The following is a 21,501-nucleotide window of genomic DNA, read 5'->3' on the forward strand; positions in this document are numbered from 1 at the left end:
AGCTGTCACTTCATGTCTTTAGTCAGACTGTAAGGGTTTAGAGACAGAGAAAGTCTTATCTGATTGTAGAACACCCCATACAATGAGATTCCACATGTTATTGTAACATAAATAAACCAATACATACAAGTAATAAGGATAGACTGGAGAAAAATCAGGAGTATTAAGTGGGCCGCACTCTCATTCCCCTGAGAAAATGTCCAGCTGTAGCATGCTGACTTCTAATGACAAATATTGTATGAGCCCTCCATAGTATATTTTCTTAATTTGCTTGTACTTCTCCTTATTTTGACCAGAAGTGCATGGTGTGATTTCTGATTGCAAAAAGAGATGAAGAAATTCACATTTAGAAAAGGAGAAACTTTTATTCTCCCACAGTATTTTCTCTCTCATAACCTGAGTATATCTGTTTCTATGGCTTCAACTCTGCAAATGACTCCCAAATCTATTTCTCTGCCCCTGTCCAATGCCCCTCTGTCCAGTTTCTCCACTTCCAAAATTGTCAGATATTTTCTTACAATGGCCAACCATCTTCTCACACTAGGTCTCTCCAAAACTGTATTTCTAATCTTTCCTTTATATCTAGTTCTGGCTTGCAATATCTGTACAGAACCTCTCAAGGTTTTAATCCACTTCTAGATCAGGAAGAAATGGTAAGGAGTTTGATAGGAGATTGAACCTGGACTATTACTTGGCTCTGCAGCTCCAAATGAAAGTCAGGCCACCATCATAAATGGATATGAAAAGGAAATACATAAAATGGTACATCAAGTAGTCATGCCTAGAAATGAATTGTTTTTCTTGGCTCATTCAAAACAAGTGCTGAACCAGGCCACAGTCACTAAATTTGACCTTGGCTGGACATTTCATTGGTTTCCCCACATCTCACAGAATGTTAACATAGGAATGGCCATACTGGGTCAGACCAATGGCTCATCTAGCCCAGTATCCTGTCTTCCACCAGCAGCTGGTGCCAGTTGCTTCAGAGGGAGAGACAAGCACACGACGATTTATTGAGTGACTCATCTGTCATACAGTCCCAGCATCTGGCAGTCAGAGTCTTAGGGACACCCAGAGCATGGGGTTATGTCCCTGACCATCTTGACTAATAGCCAGTGATGGACCTATCCGCCAGAAACTTGTCCAATTCTTTTTTGAAGTCAGTTATGCTTTTGGCTTTCACAACATGCTATAACAATGAGTTCCACAGGTTGACTATGCATAGTGTGAAGTAGTACTTCCTTACGACTGTTTTAAACCTACCTGCTGCTTGTTAATTTCATTGGGTGACCCCTGGTTCTTGTGCTATGTGAAGGGGTACATAACACTTTCCCATTCACTTTCTCCACACCATTCATGATTTTATAGATTCAGGATTTTGTTGTTGTCTCTTGTCAGTTGTCTCTTTTCTATGCTGAACAGTCCCAGACTTTTTAATCTCTCCTCATCTGGAAGCTGTTCCATACTCTTCATCATTCTTGTTACCCCACTCTGTACTTTTTACAATTCTAATATATCTTTTTTGAGATGGGATAACACACAGTATTCAAGGTGCGGGCATACCATGAATTTACTTAGTGTCATTGTGATATATTCTGTTTCATTATCTATCCCTTTCTTAATGGATCCTAATATTTTTAGCTTTTTTGACTGAGGCTGTACATTGAGCAGATGTTTTCAGAGAACTATCCACAATGACTCCAAGATCTCTTTCTTTAGTGGTAACCGCTAATTTACACCCCATCATTTTACATGTATAGTTGGGATTACCCTGGGATTATGTTGTACACCCCATCATTTTATATGTATAGTAAGCAGATTACCCTGGGATTATGTTTTCCAATGTGCATTACTACATATAGAAGTGATACCAGTTCTCTCTCCCCCTTCCAGTTAATATTTCTCTCATTCATTCATTGTGCATTATAACACTTTTGAAAAATGTTGAAAACAAACAAAATGATTAGAAACACATTTCAATAAAAAATATTTCCTTTTGTTATTATAAAAGGTGCACAGTTGTGTGTGTAACTGAGAGGGAGAGGGCTTGGCACACTCTGAATTGTATTGCTCTGTAGGCACAGTCTTTCAACTTTTTTCCCATCTAACAACAGTTGTTAGAAAGAGAAACCAAATGTACACTGACAATGTCAAAGTTGTCAGGGATTTATAGGATTTCTTTGAAGCTATAGAAGGTTAATAATCTTTAGGTTGGAAGAGGGCGTTTTAACAGGTGGGATAGACTGCTCCTTTTTATTGTTTGGTTTTTTTTTGTTGTTGTTTTGGGCTTTGTGTGTCCTGCTGCACTTGGAGTCAATAGGAATTTTGCTAGACACTTCATCAGGTTCAAGCCTATTTGATTATTATTGTATAAGGTCAACATTTTTAAACTTGGATGCCTAAAACTGTCAAAGTCAAGAGAAATTCAAGATTCAAAAGCTTCTTTCCCTTCCCCCTCTCATTCAACAACAGGTTAGGTGTGCACCACAGTAACATGCCCAGTTTATTTTCCCATGTTTCCACCCCCTCATAACCACCCTTTGGATGAAACCTTCTGAAAGGATTCAGACTCCATGCCATAGGAACTACTACTGTTAAAGAAAGTCTTCTAGTCCTAGGATGTATGTTGAATATCCAGAACACTCAGTGATGAAAAAGAAAAAAACAGTACTTTTAAAGGTACTTAACAGCATGGACTTAAACATGAATGGAAGGAGTCGAATTCGGAAGGCACAAGAGGAGTTATCCTTTCAAAACAACCTAAAATGAGTCTTAGCTCCTTCAAAGCATATTTAAAGTAGAAATCAAAACTGTAGCGGGATTATTTAGAATGGACCATCAAAGGAGCTCTCCGGTATCAGGATGAATGGAAAATGCAATAAAATGTGAGTTAGTTCACATATACACAGGAAAATATCAAATTTTTCGCAATGGTTAGATTTCTGGTTAGGAAGACGGAGACTGTTACAAGCAATCAGTGAAAAATGTTTCCATATTCTCACATGTACTGTCTTTAATTTCACGTACATCATAGTTAACACTTTGCACTGTGTTCTCTCCTGGCTGTAAATTCAGTGGATAGGTTTCTAAGCATGAAAAAGACTATATGAATATCGACTAGCTCTTAAAAGAAAACCAAAAAAAGAAATTCCTATTTTGAATTTTTACTCTGCATGTGGTATCTACATTATATAGTTCTGAGACAAGGTAGTGAGATCCCAATCCATAGCCTTTAGTGATGCAAAACACTGTCAGCTGGATAGCTCTGTGCATTGATAATGGAACACGGAGCATTTCCTATCAGATTGCCAGTGAGAAGCCAGGCCTGGTTGCTATCACACAACAATTCTTCAATGGTCTAGAAGAAATTATTTTTGTGGTCTTCATCTTATTTACTAGTGTGGTGGTGGCCATATCCCTATATCATCAGCACAATTAGTAGAGAAGCTAGGGCAGTGGTGGGCAACACGTCCCTGCGGCCCGCTGCTTCCTGAAGCTCCTGTTGGTCAGGAATGGCACACTGTGGCCACTGGGAGCTGCAGGGGGCCATGCCTGCGGATGGTCAACATCAGCAAAATGTCTTGTGGCCTGCAATCAGATTACCCTGATGGGCTGCATGTGACCCACAGACTGCAGGTTGCCCACCACTGAGCTGGGGTGGCCAAGCTATCTTTTCACCTGGGCAATGTGGGGGAATTTGCACTGATTTGGTGTATGCTTAGACTATTCCAAGGATAATGAGTGGACTTCAGCAAGTGTAGCTGTCAGTTTGGCATGTTTCACAAGCATTACATTAGAAGTTTACAATACGGATGGGATGAATACTCTATTCATATCCAAAACAACAAATATATATAAATAAACAAGTACCTAACCTGCATATTGTAGCAGCCATATTTGATATACTGCAGCTCCAGACAAACTGCACTCTTGAGCTTCCCAGATATTTACAACTCAGGGTGCATCACACTTCTGGAACCCAGCATAATGCAATCCAGGGAATAGGTGCTGGAATTAGGTGCTGCACCCCTTGTCTTGAAGTAGTTTCCATCATATACAGGGTTGACAGTTTGGTTCAATGGCACTCAGCACCCCCACTATAAAAACTGTTCCAGCACCCATGCCCCAGGGCACAAACACTGGAAAATTCCAAAGGTGCAGCTTGAATGGAGCTGGAGACTCCCCTTCCCTGCCTTATGCAGCTCTCTCCCACTACTCTCCCCTGTTCCAAACCACCCCTCTCACCTTCTCTCTCACTCCCACACAGTCACTCGTTTCCCTGAGACAGCTGTAAAAGAGACCAGCCAGGTTCAAAGTCAGCCCAGCCTTGTGAAAGCCATCGTAACCACCACGTTCTGCTATTCATGACACACTGCTAGTTTGAATGTGACATCAGAGAAGCCCACTTAGCGGTTACAAGTATTTGTGCATGAGGGGGGAAACGTAAGTAGTTCAAAGAGTTCCCATCTGTGAAACCATCTGCCCCTTCACTTACCGCTAGTGACAGTCAAGCTCATCACATGGGTTTTGTTTCCACCGTAACGACAGCGGTAAATTCCAGAGTCAGAAGCTGTAACATTTTGAATGACAAGAATGTCTCTCTCCTGAGTAGCACAGTCTATCATTGCACGCTCCTGGTAATCTGAACCATAGGTTTTCCCTTCTGACAAGTTACACAGGCCTATGGTATCCATCCGATCTGCTTTAATCCTTTCCCACATCACTTGCTGCACCGAATTTCCAACACTGTAAGGACATCTAAGCGTCACATTTCCCCCTGATTCAGTAATCGTGTGGTTGGTTGGCAGCACAGGTACCTCAAAAGAATCTGTTAAAAGGAAAGCAAAAAAAGCATTTATAATGGATACAGGTTACATTTAAGAGCAACAATCTATTCCAAGAAATACTGTTGTCTATATGCTAATACTACATGTTAATACTAATTAAATTGGCTTAGAACAGAAGGATGTTTGAAGACCTCTGGTAATTTTAAAATACTTAAAGGTAACACATTATATATATATATATATACACACACACACACGTGCACACACTATATTATAACACCTCCATAATGCAGGATGTGAAGACATTTTCAAGTTTATTTTTAATGCATTACCCATTTACCCACATCGTTGAATAAATCCCCAGCCACAACAAAATTATAGTAACAATCAAGTTAAGATTCAGATGGCACTTTCCTTCTAAAAGTCTGTTTTTCAGTCACATTAATTTTTATTTTTCAGATTAATAAAAACCTGCCTGTTGTGACCTTTCAGCACATGTACTAAAAAGTCAACCCCCTATATAGTTCCAAATCTACATTTATCAGTTAGATTACATAAGGTACCAGTTAATGAACTGAAGTTCTCCCAACCACAGCCCCAGAGCACCTCAAAAAATCTCATACCGCCCACTGAGGAAAAACTTGCATGATAGCTAAACATTTGACTGTCCTGTGAAAGGTCAGTAACTCCCCAAATGAATTATTTTAGTTACCATCAGCTCAAGAAACTGACTTCTCAGTTGCACAAATTTCTTAAAAGAAATTCTTTTTAAAAATCCTCTTGCTGAAGTTTCTTAGCCCAGTAGTTGTTTTTGGAGTGAAATAGTTAGCTGGTTATAAATAAACAAAGCAAGGAAAAAAGTTCCTCTTCTTTAGAACAACTTTAAACAATCTTGGCCTTCAGAGGACTCAATAACAGTTTGGTTTCTAACATTGATTTTTGGATGTATGTAACTCCTAAATGACAATAGGTATTTTTGTCTTGTTTGGAGACATTTGGTGCTGAAAGAGGTTGGAAATCAAGTTAGTGTAAAAGGAGCAGTCCAAGGTGCTCAGTGCACTCAACTTCCACTGGTGGTAAGGACTGAAGCGTTGGATCCCATATTACCTTTGTTCACTTCAGAAACTTGTCTCAAGATACGTTTCTCAAGCTTCTGCATGCGCTTGATACCATTAACATACATATGCGGGAGAGTGATGTAAAACAAAATAATACAAAATCACATTAAGTAGATTAAAAACTGGCTAACTGACAGGTCTCATAATGTTATTGTAAATGGGCAATTTACCCTGTACCTCAAAGTAGCACCCTCTAACCACCAGATTCATCATTCGTATATGGTTGTGATATTTCATACAAAGCATGCCCCGTACATGGTAAATAATGAAGAGAATAGGTCACTGATAGAGAACAATCTAAATTGCTTGATACACAGAGCACAAACAAACAATATGCATTTCATTATGACCTAATGCAAATACATAAATCTAGGAACAAAGAATGGAGGCCCAACTTACAGGCTGAGGGACTCTATCCTGGGAAGATGTGATTCCGAAAAGCTGGGGGAAGGCGGGGGGGTCATGGTCAATATGCAACTCAACAGGAGCATCTAGTTCAATGATATGGTCAAAGGATTAATGTGATCCTTGGATGCACAAATATAGGAATATCAAGCAGGAGGAGAGCGGTTATATTGCCTATACATTTGACATAGTTGCAACCACTACTGGAATTACTGTCTCCAGTTCTGGTGTCTACACTTCAAGAAGGATGTTGAAAAACTGGAGACGGTTCAGAGAAAAGCACAAGAATGATTAAACAATTGGAAAATATGCCATATAGCCAAAAACTCAAAAAGCTCAATTTATGTAGCTTATCAAAAAGAAGATACAGGGGGTGACTTTTTTAGAGTTTATACAAGTACCTTCATGGGGAATAGAAATGTGATGAATAGAACTCTAATGGGAAAGGGTATAACAAAATCCAATGGCTGGCAGCTGAAGCTTGACAAATTCATCCTGTAAGGTGCAAATTTTTAACAAGAAGGGTAATTAACCTTTGAAACAACTTGCCAAGATCAACAAGATTAGATGTTTTTCTAAGAGACATGATATGGTTCAAATTAATTCAGAATTAATTCAGAGAAGTCTTCCTGGCCTGCAGTATGCTTAGTCAGACTAGATGATCCCTTCTGGTCTTTACATCTATGACTTTATGAAAAGTGCTATTTCTTCATATTATATTAGTGGCCCAATAATATGCAACAGTTACCAGCAGTATACTGTTTTATAATAAAATATCCTATTACAATACACACAGGAAGAATAGAGTTAAGGTGGCTATGGACCTTAGACCTATAATTTTCAGACTTGTATGCACTTAAATATTTGATATTGTGCACTTCAGACTTGATATTACATTAACTTGGTTATTTTTGATATAATAAATATTAGGGTAGGAAGAAAATGAAAATAATAGCCAAACATATTTTTAAAAAACAAAACAAATAAGGATAGCACTGAAATTCCTTGCCAATATGTAGCTGTTTGAGCATTTCATCATAAGCATTACCAACAGGGAAGAAGTCACATTCTATTTTAAAATGATAATCTTTACTTTTCTCTCTCTCGCATTTATACATAGGGCAACATACTGTAGAATAAAACCTATCTGCAGTCATTTAAACCTGTGAAAGTGGGTGTAAAACGCTGCCATTCTGACACGGTAGTATTTTACACATACTGTGTATAGGTGATCCCAGAAGGTGCACGGTAGTGGAGAATCAGGCCTACATATTTCTAATTAAACGCTCCCAATACATGGATCAAAAATACTGCACATTTGGAGCTTTTGTTTTATTTAATTAGCTCTCTTTATCTTGACACGGGTATTAGCTCAGTACTTTCCTCCTCCTCCTCCATGTAACAACTTTCTTTTTTAGCACATCTCACTATATACTTACTTCTTGCTTTGTGTGGGATGACTGTGCTAGACTCTCTGAATAAGTTTTTCCCTGCTAATGCTGGAACTAATTCAGGTCACAGTCAGAGCTATCTTCTAGTCTCCTCATATCTTGCAGCCATGGACCCTTCTCCATGGTTTGAGGCCACTAGAAATGTGAAAGAAAATCTTTATGTTTGTCTCTTGAAAGTCTCTAGCCATTTTTCTTGCTATGGTAGCCTTGAAAATGTAAATAGATATAAACCAATGTAATTTAATTGCTAGGGTTTAAGAGGACGAACAGCTAAGCTCAAATTCTGCAACAGGAAGTTGGCTGGCATGAGGGATTCCAGTATCTATTCTCAACATCCTGTAACAAAAAGTTCCAGGTGTAGGGTTGAAAGGGCTTTTTGTTTTGAATTGAAAAAGTTAATTTATAGTTTAAGAAAGTTTTAAAAATCAAAATGAAATGGTTCAAAATTATCTAAACAAAAATTTTTTTGATCTGATCTAAAAAAAAAATCAGATTTTCAGCTTCTGAAAATTTTCAGTATTCCTACTTTTTGTTCTGATCAGACATGGGGAAGTTTTTAAAAATTTTGAAAATTCTTGCAGGATGAGAGAACTGTTTCCTGCACAGCTCTAGTATTTTTCTCATTCTTTGGACAACCCCACCTAATTTTGGTTTCTTCACTGGCAAATGGTTCAGACATCAGGCTCTCCCCCTCCCAGCTAGTTTTTCATTCATTTTTAAAGTCAGTATATATGACTTTATTACTGATTATCACAAGTTGCACTAGTTCAAGATTTACAGTCTTGTAAACCTTATATTCATTCTTGAGTTTAACTTTATTGTATAAACTTCACACAACTCTTTTTTTAAATTTTTGATATAGAAAGACAATTACAGTAACCTTAAACATCGATCCTGCCAACATGAGATAGACATAGCTCAGTGAACTGAAAGAAAATGCATAATGATAACATATGTATTCTTGTGGCTTTGCACATTGCTTTGTCTATTTTGACCAGTTTATTTTTGGATACATTTAGATTTTGCTTTGCATGGTGCTGGAAAATTTCACAACTGATTAGAGAAACAATGGGATCCAATAGATAGCTCTCTTGAGTCTCTTCTAGTACCCTGAAATCTGTTCCCAGATTGGTCTCATTTTAATTCTTTGCAGAATGAGGATAATGACACTTAGCCTTTGCAAAGTGCTTTGAGATCCTATGATGAAAACTTAATTATTACTATTGCTTGTTCATACATATACACTCAGGCAGGGTGATGCAGGCTGATGCTTGGCAGGCGCACATTCTGCCTAGCAACAGGCAATCTAAGTCAAGCCGTGAGTGCACACGGTTGCTGTGGGGAGCACTCCACCTGAGTTCATCACTAACAGTCAATATCAGTGTGCTTACACTGCCAATGGGTAGGGATCAGGGGCACCTTCACAAATTACTTTTGCATATTTTTCACATCCCTGTAGGTAACAACAATTTTGCAGCTATTTTTGCTCCTACTTACTTTTTCAAAGACAAATAAATATGGGGGAACCTCAGCAGGTTCCGAGGTTCCACTTGATTAGCATAAACCATTACACAGCCATCACTCCAAACACCCTCTCCCTTCTCTGCCAAGAATAAGGAGGATACTTTTATTGGATTCTTGTTTTACTTTGATCTAATCCAGAGCTACCAACAAAATATTTCAATTTTGAATCTGCACTGTACAATCCTTCATTTTATTTTGATTCTTTCCAGATGTTACAGGTTTCCTCCTTATTAAAAATAAGGCAGGTTGTTTCATACTAAGCTTCTTAGTTCCAGATAGATAAATAAGAGTAACCTATATATCACCAGTGTTTTTTACTGTACTTTTCATCTCCATTTCCTTCTTCCCTTATTAAATTCCCAATTATACTGTTTAGCTGTCACACTAGCCAAAAGAAAGGCTAATCTTTAGAGACAGCAGTGGAAAGGGGATCTAGGACATTTAAAGAATATTAACTGGTAAGCTCCTTTCAGTGGACTCCACTGAAGTACTGGAAGTCCAGCGTCCCAATTTATAGTTCCCCTCACACTTTGCTCATCTCCTATCTGGGTTCATTCTGCAGATTAGTCATAAAATGCGGTATATTTTCCCAGCACAATATGTTTCTCAGTCTGTTCTATGGAGCCTATTACCCAGCTCCATAATTTTAAATATTTTAAAGTTACCATTGTACACTTTCCACTTCCCTCCACCACTGCCTTATGTAATAATATCCATAATCAATTATCTCAAAATTTAATTAATCACATTTATTCTTTAGGGAAAGGGGGGAAAACAGCTTTGGATCTAAGCTACTGGGTGTTACAGAGGTAATGGTGGATAGTGCAGATATTATGTGCTTAAGCCAAGGTGAATTCAATTGCTGTTGCAGCAGTATAACGCTGTGGAATAATAATTGGTAAAATAAATAATTTTTTGTCATATACATAGATATATTCAAAAAGATATAATTTGACAGCAGCCTTAAAATTAAGAATGTGCTATGCCTAGAAAAACCTTCACATTTCATACTGCTAGCCTATGAACCAGATTCCCATGAAGCTTTGCAGTTATGCTAAGCAAGGAAAATTTCCAGTGTCTTGTATTACTCCTAGGGGAAATTCTGAGCCAAAAAATTAAAAATTCTGCACACATTATAAAATTCTGCATATTTGTCAAAATAACAAAATATAATCACGCCAGTTTCAATTATAGTATTTTATTAATTTATTTCAAATACCTGTCAGCAAGTATGTCTGTAACAACACAGACAATAAAAAAGATTCAGGAAATGTTTTTTGACAAACAGATTCCTTACTCAGCATAATAATGCAAAATTTTGAGTGATAATTCATTGAAACTATAATACAGAAACCTATTTCCTAGACCCTTCAGAAATAGTGCAAAGGCTTGGGGGAGTCACAGGTAATGGAGGAGCTAAGGGAGAGGGAAGTAATTGCTGGGAAGGAGCCTAGGAGTGAACCTGGAGGGTTGTTGGGTGTGGCTCGGAAAAGTATGGAACAGGTTTTTTCTGGGGTGGGATTGTTAGGGAGTTGGGGAGCCTTGCCCATGCAGACCCTGACTGACCCCTAGCCTCATCTGCCCATCTCCATGTGTCCCTGCAACCCACTCCCCATTCAGCCAGCATAGCTGCCCCCGTCCCCATTCAGCCACCCCCCACATGGCCCTGCATCCCCCTACCCAGTCCCGTGTGGCCCTGAACCCCCCTCACATTCAGCCCCTGGCTCAATGTTGTCACCCCACTAGCTCCTGTGCCCTCACCCCAGTCTGTCCCCTCGACTAGGCCGGTCTGCGTGACACCGTCCACTCAGCAGCCCCATGTGCCATGCTGTCTGTCTGTCTCTCCCCCGCTCCCCCCGCGTATCCAATGCCTCCTCACCTGGCCCTGCGGGCGTGGCATTGTGAAGAAGGCAGCCTCTGCCCCTTCCCTCTCTGTGGCTGGCTGCTCCAGCCTGTGAGTCAGCTGCCCTCTTTTCGGGTGCCACATCAGCCCCTGGTCAGTGAGAGGTGTAATTGAAGTTTCCCTTCCCCTCCCCTTCAGAATCAATTATTCGGGGCCCGGATGGCGGGGGGAATCTGCAGGGGACATTAATTCTGTGCTTGGCAGTGGTACAGGACTAGTGTATATGTTAATACATTATGCCACATTTGACTAAAAATAAATGTGCTTATTAGGAAAAATATGATTGGTTCTGTTTCTTGAGTACTGGTTATAAATTATATGAAAGCTAAAAAAAAGGGAAGAAAGCGACAGACACAGTATAAACAAGTATGGTTTAAAAATAAAGTAGTTTTGTAATCACTTTAGAACAGAAAAAAATCCACGATTGCTGCAAGGCTGTTCTTCAAATTAGTAACATTAACTTTTCTGTGTTGTTCTTTCTAATACTTTGTTAAATAAGCTAATTGAGCCTGGTTATCTGAGGTCTTATATCCTAATACCTGTAACAATAACATCCCATTTTCTTCTTCCAAATATCCCTTCTTTCAACCAATCTTCCATATGCTGTTGTTCCTAATGAATAAATATTGAGGGTTTTTTATAAATCAGTTTTAAAAAGTGGAACTAATACATAAAGAAACTACATGACCTTTTATCATCTAGGCAATCTTGCCACTGCTTTCTCCAGTTCCGACTGTCATTTCGTGTCTACCTAGAGATTGAGAGAACTTCAGGGCTGAAAACCTTCAAGTTTCCTAATGGCAATTTCCCTACACTATGTATATGATCATGCAAAGTTCTCCTGTGCTACGCTTTACATTTTCATTTAAAAATGTGAAAATAATTTCTACCACGTTCCTGTGTAGATGCACCAATAATATTACAGCTAGAGTTAAGAACTGATCTAATTAAGGAATCTACCAAGATACTGTCATATTTGCAAGGTGTCTAGCTACATTGCTTTTCCATATATTTTCCAAAGTGATTGCCTATTTTCATCCTTTATAGCAGGACATTTGGTCTCCAGCCGGGCACAAGTATCTGGGACATTGATCCTTCTCTTCAAGAGAAGGATCAGAGTTGGCAATGTTATTATAATTAGAAAAAGATGTCCCACTTAGGGTGCCACGGAGATTTTCTGTAAAGACTCCAGCACAATGATTTCTGAACGGCACATGAAAACCAAAAGCCTGGAGATGAAAGGACTCTCCCTCACTGCACAATAAAAAATTGTGCAAACTACTGTATTCAGGATTTCTAGAAAACAACAACAATACACTTTCACAAAGAGGAATACATTATTTTATATATATAAATTATAAATAAACTTTATTTCAGTTGCCATTACAAAAAATATTTTCCATCATTGGAAAGACTCATCCAAATTACCTGTCTCGCACACTTTGCTCACTATAGGATATCTTGCCTCCTATGTATGTTCCATTCCTTTCCCCCTTGAATGAACCCTTTTACCTGAGCATGCCAGGGGAGGACATATTCTTCCACAACTAAATCCCTCCACATAGCCTTTTGTACTAGTTTAACCTGAAATTTGTTTAATTAAATCAGTGCAAGTCTGTATGTAGACAAAAGTATCGGAATAGAAGAGTGATGGATCTCACAGCTTATTTTAGCCCTAGACGTCTCCTGCCTGCAAAAAGAGGACGAAAAGGGTATTCCTCACAATCTGAGCCTCTTCTTAAGAGGAGAAATGGGTTCGTTCCACCTGTTTCTTTTCCCCCACCTCCTCTACTGAAGGGAAATGGTGTACTTTCAGTCTGTAGCACCCCCCACCCCCAGAAAACAAGCAGCAAAAAGGAAGTCATTAACAACCAGATCTCTAGGAAGGGCAGCCTCGTTTGGTCTGAGCCGCTTCCTTCTTTTTTATTAATTGTTAACATGCTTGGCACTGTAGAAGACACACACTGTCCTTTACCCTTGGGAGCTCACATCTATGAGAGAGATAAGGAGAGAAGGCCCCTCAGGATCATCTCTGCTTTCCAGCTACTGAAAGTGGCTGATAATTTTTCACTACAAATCTATGAACCTCATTCCATAGTAAGGCACAGATAAGCTGAAAAAATGTTATTTAAGGTGAATAAGGACATTGTAAAGAATATATATCATGTACTGCTTTAAGCAAACATAAGAACAGTAATCTAGAAGGTAGTGCTTAGTGTCAGTGTATAATTGCACTAGTTAAGAACAATTGCTCTCTCTCTCTGCTATCACAGAGCAGAGCATACCACTCTTTAAAATGTGATAATACTTAATAGGTGCATCTGGCATTGAAACACTATTAATAAACTTCCTCTCATATTTAGCATTGATCCGGAAATGTATCCCCCTGGGACAAACAATCTATTGTCATTGATTGTTTGAAGCACAAATTTAGTCACAAATTAAAAACTATTTCTGTTTGCATTACTCTCTTTCAGAGAGAGCACTCAAATAAACTTTTTCCAAGACATAACAGGTGACATACAGAATTCACATCATGAGATTTTAAAGTAACTCTGGGCATAAACAGAATATTCCATTTTCAGTTCAAAGCATAAAATAAGAGTGCTTTGGGGAAAGGAGCAATGATTCTGTTTTACCTTCTAAATGCAAGAAAAGAAACTGGGAATTCTTGGTTAAACTTTCCGTACAAACAATATTTTGAAATAAGCAATGAAAGTTCCCCAAGCAACTTTAATTCTATCACTATGTACCATTGCTCTGCACACACACCATAAAAGGATGTCTCTGGTTTTACCACTAGTTTTCATTTTAAACCTTGTATGCCTTGACAGTTAAGTTATAAACTCTTCCCTCGACTGCAGATTTTAAGAAGCCCACGTTGTTTAAGTAATAGGATATACATAGATTAATAACAAAGGCGTAGTGTATAGGAATCGACTACTATCCCTTCAAATACCTTGAATACTTTAGTGGTGCTAACCATGTTTTCTATGTTTTAGAAACCCCAAGAACCCAACCAGAGAACTAGAGCAGTGTATACAGTTAGAAAGGCCCTGCACACTGCTTATATTCAGTAAATATACTTGAACTCCACTATGCCCATAGAGTTCTGTCTTATCAGATTTGTTGTGTAAAGAGCAAACCACATGACGAAAGGCAAGCAAGCCATCTGGACCTGCAGTGAGCCTGGCCACTGAGGAAACTCCGGCTGCCAATGAAAAGCGAATCTTTTTTCACCTTCTCTTAGCCAGAAGGCTGTGCCACAGTCATTGCTAATGTCTCCACAGTCATTCCTGTTTCCATCATCTTCAGACAGAACTACTCTAACTCACTCTTACCTGAGTTTAGAGTCAATCAAGACAAAAAAACTGGAGTGAGTACACCTCACAGCAGCTCAAGTCGTTAGCAACAAAGGCTGACATAGGCATCGAGCACCTGTGCTTTCTAAATGACACAGGCTCCCAGGACTCTTCCAAAAAAAGAATTTTAAAAGGCTTGGTCCTAATCTACAAAAGACTTGTTACACTGGAACCTAGGTAAGCAGTACCTCAGCGAATGCCTTGCTCTCCCCAGGAATAACACAACACTGGGAACAGAACACTTTTGGTGCTAGTATATCAGGAATGATCAGGCTGAGCCCAAGCCAGCTGTCATTCAGATCAGATGGTAGAACCTACTGTTTCAGTAACTTCCACCCACAAAAATAAATGCCCTTAAAATAAATAATCAAGTGCACAAATCCATGTTCTTTTGTCTGAAGGATTAGAGAGAAAGAATTTTTTTTTCTGGGCTCTTGTGCTATTTTAGATACCATACTGATAAGTACAACATAAAAAACTCCTAAGTACACGTAGATGGGTAAATTAGATATACAGGATTCAGACTCTGTAACATTTCCACAATGACAACTGTATGAGAAAAGCAGTATGACATTGGACAGGTCTTTGTGTGTATGTGTAGCACACGAAACAAGACGTTGATGTTGCCATTTCTCAAGAAGAGGTGAATAAGAGGATAGTCTGCAGTTGCGTAGGCGATGCAATGTAGGAGTTTTGTGGTGTGAACATGAGTATGGTGCGTTCCAGGTGAGAGAATGGGAGTAGGTGCCTCATACTTTTGTGTGGAAGATGCAGCGTGTAGGCATGATTATCTCATCATTTTGAGTGGTGGGTTGGCAACAGTATAGTGACATATAAATGGTTGTTTGTGGTATCTTAACTGTCTATTTTCCATACTTTCAGATGCTTGATTTTGTTGATTCTTTTCAGTTTATCATTGTCTTAGAATTTCTTGTCTTTATTTTGTTTTTTTATTTAAATGGTCTAAATTTTTCTTTCCTTCCAGAACTCCTAGGTGTTTACAATCTAAACTTTAGCTTAATTAAGTCTTTTGGATGAGGATTTTGTTAGTTTTTAATCATTATCATTTATGTAATAGCAAAAATTACTCTGTGACCTCTTGAGTTACATTTTACAAGTGTAGATATACCAAACTTCATATCCCTTATCAGCTCATCTACTGACTTCAGAATATCCAGCAATCGGTCGTAGACCTGGCAGGGGTCAAAGTGCATTCTCCCAGTGAAATTCAGCAGCATCTGCAGAATTTAAGCTTCCATTTAGGGTGGTTGGGGCAGTTCTAGCCTTTATGGTCCTAAAAAAAACCTCCCAAACATGAACAGAGTGCAAACATGTACAGTGCTGAGTATGCTGCAGGAAGAACGCCTGAAACATAGCTATATGGGACAGGCAAACTCCCTACATTCAGCTCAATTTGTGGCATATTAACGGAGCTTTCTTTGTGGTTTTTTTGGGGTAATAGGAAGTGGTTGCGGTTCACACAAGACAGGAATACTACTAAAAAGGCCCTTAAAGAACTTCTCTAAACAGCTTGGTGTACTCTCAGACCACAGCAAGACACACTATCACAAAAATAACACAGAGCTGGCAAACGTTTTCCTGGTGGACACTAGAATTTTCAAATGCTGTCATAAATATAAAGGGAAGGGTAAACCCCTTTGAAATCCCTCCTGGCCAGGGGAAAGCTCCTCTCACCTGTAAAGGGTTAAGAAGCTAAAGGTAACCTCGCTGGCACCTGACCAAAATGACCAATGAGGAGACAAGATACTTTCAAAAGCTGGGAGGAGGGAGAGAAACAAAGGGTTTGTGTGTCTGTCTGTAGTCGTCTTGGCCGGGGACAGAACAGGAATGGAGTCTTAGAACTTTTAGTAAGTAATCTAGCTAGGTATGTGTTAGATTATGATTTCTTTAAATGGCTGAGAAAAGAATTGTGCTGAATAGAATAACTATTTCTGTCTGTGTATCTTTTTTGTAACTTAAGGTTTTGCCTAGAGGGGTTCTCTATGTTTTTGAATCTAATTACCCTGTAAGATATATACCATCCTGATTTTACAGGGGGGATTTCTTTATTTCTATTTACTTCTATTTTTTATTAAAAGTCTTCTTGTAAAACACTGAATGCTTTTTCATTGTTCTCAGATCCAAGGGTTTGGGTTTGTGGTCACCTATGCAAATTGGTGAGGCTTTTTATCCAACATTTCCCAGGAAGGGGGGGGTGCAAGTGTTGGGAGGATTGTTCATTGTTCTTAAGATCCAAGGGTCTGGGTCTGTAGTCACCTAGACAAATTGGTGAGGCTTTTTACCAAACCTTGTCCAGGAAGTGGGGTGCAAGGTTTTGGGAAGTATTTTGGGGGGAAGGACGCGTCCAAACAGCTCTTCCCCAGTAACCAGTATTAGTTTGGTGGTGGTAGCGGCCTGTCCAAGGGGTAATATTTTGTACCTTGGGGAAGTTTTGACCTAAGCTGGTAAAGATAAGCTTAGGAGGTTTTTCATGCAGGTCCCCACATCTGTACCCTAGAGTTCAGAGTGGGGGAGGAACCTTGACATGGTGGCACAGTGGTGGGATTAACCTGAAATCATTTTGAGATCCAGTTGAGATTTTTTGAACTAGAAATACAGATTTTAAAAAGGAATTTTTAGGAAGTCCAGAAGGCAGCTTTGAAACTGAAAGCAGCTTGGTTTCTCTCTGCTTTGTGGCCAAGCAGAGACAAAAGGGGATTATCTTGTGAATTGCAGGTTTTCTTGCCTGGAGGCAGGGTACTTAACTCCTGCAGGGAAATTCACAGTCTTCCAACCCAGAGGTTTTTTTTTTTCTTTTCTTCCTAAAAGTAAATAGGGGGTGTGTGCTCTACCCATTTGCCTGGAGACAAAAGTGGCAGGGTTTTTTTTTAGGATTTTGATTTTTTTTTTTGTTTTACAAGGAGCACAGGTTTGAAAAGAAATTTTTTTTTTTCTTTGGGCTGGGTAAGCAGTTTTCCAAGTAGTTGGAGGTTTTTTGCTTTAATTTGGGCCCAGAGCAGAGACAAGGGAATTGTCTTTTTCTGTAGGCTGACAATCACTATCAGAGAATAGGTACTCTATTCCAGCACAGCAAAATTTTACAGCCAAGTTTTGTTTGTTTATTTCTAAACCTCGGGTGTAAAGTTAGTTAAAAACAGAGAGGTTAGAATGGCCAAATCCTCAGCTCGACTACAGCTGGAATTAGCCAAATTTCAGGCTGAGGAAAAACAAAGGGAACATGAAAGACAGATAGAACTCATGCGGCTGAAGGAGGAGGAGAAGGAAAAAGAGAGGAAGCATGTGGAGGAGATGGAGAGGATAAAGGCCCAGCAGAATATACCAACAAACCCTAGCAATCCTTCTCCAGGTACCACTTCCCATCCCAGAAAGTTCCCCACCTACAAGGCAGGTGATGATACTGAGGCCTTCTTAGAAAACTTCGAAAGGGCCTGCCTTGGGTACAACATCTCTACTGACCAATACATGGTAGAGCTGAGGCCGCAGCTCAGTGGACCCTTAGCTGAGGTGGCAGCTGAAATGCCTAAAGAACACATGAACAAGTATGAACTGTTTAAATCCAAGGCGAGAGTCAGAATGGGGATAACACCCGAGCAGTCTCGTCGGAGGTTCAGAGCCCTAAGGTGGAAACCAGACATGTCATTTACCCGACATGCCTACCACATTGTAAAACATTGGGATGCCTGGATATCAGGAGCAAGTGTTGAATCTCCAGTAAATTTGCCCTTCCTAATGCAAATGGAACAATTCTTAGAGGGTGTTCCTGAGGAAATAGAAAGATACATCCTAGATGGGAAACCCAAAACTGTAATTGAGGCAGGAGAGATTGGAGCCAGATGGGTGGAGGTGGCAGAGAAGAAGAAAACTGGTCGCAGTTGGAGCGGAGACCAGAAGGGACCACCCCAGACCACACCCTATTACCGGGGGCCGCCCAAAGCCCCACCTACCTCCCAAAGAACCCTCCAGACCCCTTATCGTCCCACCACCCCGTTCTCCAGCAACCCTCCTCGCCCCAGTGACCCGTCAGCTGGACGATGTTTTAAGTGTAACGAGCTGGGGCATGTAAAGGCCAACTGCCCCAAGAACCCCAACAGATTACAGTTCATTGCACCGGAATCACACCAGAGGTCCACAGGCCCAGATACCTCCCAGATACCCTTGGAGCGGAGGGAAACTGTGAGTGTGGGCGGGAAGAAGGTCACCGCGTGGAGGGACACCGGAGCACAAGTGTCAGCTATCCATGCTTCCTTAGTGGACCCCAATTTAATCAACCCAGAGATCCAAGTGACGATTCAACCCTTCAAGTCCAACTCTTTCAATTTGCCTACAGCCAAGTTGCCTGTCCAGTACAAGGGCTGGTCAGGAATGTGGACTTTTGCAGTCTATGATGATTATCCCATCCCCATGCTGTTGGGGGAAGACTTGGCCAATCATGTGAAGGAGGCCAAGAGGGTGGGAATGGTCACCCGCAACCAGGCTAAACAAGCCGTGAGGCCTAGCTCTGTTCCGGAAACTTCTATCAGGACCCAGTCAGAGGTGATGGACCTGGACCCCAGGCCAATGTCTGCAACAGCAGTAGTGGATCCAGTCCCAGAGACCCAGACGGAACCAGTCCCAGAACCGGAACCAGCCGAACAACCAACACCAGACCCCGTGTCAGCACTGAATCCAGTACTTGCAACCTCAACACCAGAGGGCCCCACCGAACCTGAACTGGCAGCAGCCGATAACCCTACACAAGAGGCTCAGCCGGAGCCTGAATCCCAACATAGTACACCAGCGGAGAGCGGTTCACAGTCAACAGAAACAGCTCCATCCCCTATATCGCTTCCAGAGGGACCAAGCCTAGGTCCACAATCCCATGAGGAACTGATGTCTCCAGCATCAAGGGAACAGTTCCAGACCGAACAGGAAGCAGATGAAAGCCTCCAGAGAGCTTGGACGGCGGCACGGAGCAACCCACCGCCTCTCAGCTCTTCTAATCGATCCAGGTTTGTTGTAGAAAGAGGACTTTTATACAAGGAAACTCTTTCTGGGGGACACCAGGAAGACTGGCATCCTCAGAGACAGTTGGTAGTTCCAACTAAATACCGGGCCAAGCTCTTGAGCTTAGCCCATGATCACCCTAGTGGCCATGCTGGGGTGAACAGGACCAAAGACCGTTTGGGGGGGTCATTCCACTGGGAGGGAATGGGCAAGGATGTTTCTACCTATGTCCAGTCTTGTGAGGTGTGCCAAAGAGTGGGAAAACCCCAAGACCAGGTCAAAGCTCCTCTCCAGCCACTCCCCATCATTGAAGTTCCATTTCAGCGAGTAGCTGTGGATATTCTGGGTCCTTTTCCGAAAAAGACACCCAGAGGAAAGCAGTACATACTGACTTTCATGGATTTTGCCACCCGATGGCCGGAAGCAGTAGCTCTGAGCAACACCAGGGCTAAAAGTGTGTGCCAGGCACTAGCAGACATTTTTGCCAGGGTAGGTTGGCCCTCCGACATCCTCACAGATGCAGGGACTAATTTCCTGGCAGGAACTATGAAAAACCTTTGGGAAGCTCATGGGGTAAATCACTTGGTTGCCACTCCTTACCATCATCAAACAAATGGCATGGTGGAGAAGTTTAATGGAACTTTGGGGGCCATGATACGTAAATTCGTAAATGAGCACTCCAATGATTGGGACCTAGTATTGCAGCAGTTGCTCTTTGCCTACAGAGCTGTACCACATCCCAGTTTAGGGTTTTCCCCATTTGAACTTGTATATGGCCGTGAGGTTAAGGGGCCATTGCAGTTGGTGAAGCAGCAATGGGAGGGATTTACACCTTCTCCAGGAACTAACATTCTGGACTTTATAACCAACCTACAAAACACCCTCCGAACCTCTTTAGCCCTTGCTAGAGAAAACTTACAGGATGCTCAAAAAGAGCAAAAAGCCTGGTATGATAAACATGCCAGAGAGCGTTCCTTCAAAGTAGGAGACCAGGTCATGGTCTTAAAGGCGCTCCAGGCCCATAAAATGGAAGCATCGTGGGAAGGGCCATTCGTGGTCCAGGAGCGCCTGGGAGCTGTTAATTATCTCATAGCATTCCCCACCTCCAACCGAAAGCCTAAGGTGTATCATATTAATTCTCTAAAGCCCTTTTATTCCAGAGAATTAAAGGTTTGTCAGTTTACAGCCCAGGGAGGAGACGACGCTGAGTGGCCTGAAGGTGTCTACTACGAAGGGAAATGTGCTGGTGGTGTGGAAGAGGTGAACCTCTCCATGACCCTTGGGCGTATGCAGCGACAGCAGATCCAGGAGCTGTGCACTAGCTACGCGCCAACGTTCTCAGCCACCCCAGGACTGACTGAACGGGCATACCACTCCATTGACACAGGTAATGCTCACCCAATTAGGGTCCAACCTTACCGGGTGTCTCCTCAAGCTAAAACTGCTATAGAACGGGAGATCCAGGATATGTTACAGATGGGGGTAATCCGCCCCTCTGAAAGTGCATGGGCATCTCCAGTGGTTCTAGTTCCCAAACCAGATGGGGAAATACGTTTTTGCGTGGACTACCGTAAGCTAAATGCTGTAACTCGCCCAGACAACTATCCCATGCCACGCACAGATGAACTATTAGAGAAACTGGGAAGGGCCCAGTTCATCTCTACCTTGGACTTAACCAAGGGGTACTGGCAGGTACCGCTAGATGAATCTGCCAAGGAAAGGTCAGCCTTCATCACACATCTCGGGCTGTATGAATTTAATGTACTCCCTTTCGGGCTGCGAAATGCACCCGCCACTTTCCAAAGACTTGTAGATGGTCTCCTAGCGGGATTAGGAGAATATGCAGTCGCCTACCTTGACGATGTGGCCATATTTTCGGATTCCTGGGCAGACCACCTGGAACATCTACAAAAAGTCCTTGAGCGCATAAGGGAGGCAGGACTAACT

The 21,501-nt window shown here is 41.1% G+C and overlaps 1 protein-coding gene across 1 annotated transcript in view; it reads right to left on the reverse strand.

The window, feature by feature from the left end:
- Nucleotides 1-21,501, reverse strand: part of CD226 (CD226 molecule) — a gene marked incomplete at its 3' end in the record, with an annotated part of 45,882 nt that overhangs the window by 14,163 nt on the left and 10,218 nt on the right. Inside the window, exon 3 of the mRNA XM_084621388.1 lies at nt 4,496-4,828. Coding sequence (XP_084477514.1) covers nt 4,496-4,828 — 333 coding nt within the window. The remainder of the gene's footprint in view (nt 1-4,495; nt 4,829-21,501) is intronic.

This window comes from Lepidochelys olivacea (assembly GCF_965140295.1).
Source record: "Lepidochelys olivacea isolate rLepOli2 genome assembly, chromosome: 2".
Taxonomy (NCBI): domain Eukaryota; kingdom Metazoa; phylum Chordata; order Testudines; family Cheloniidae; genus Lepidochelys; species Lepidochelys olivacea.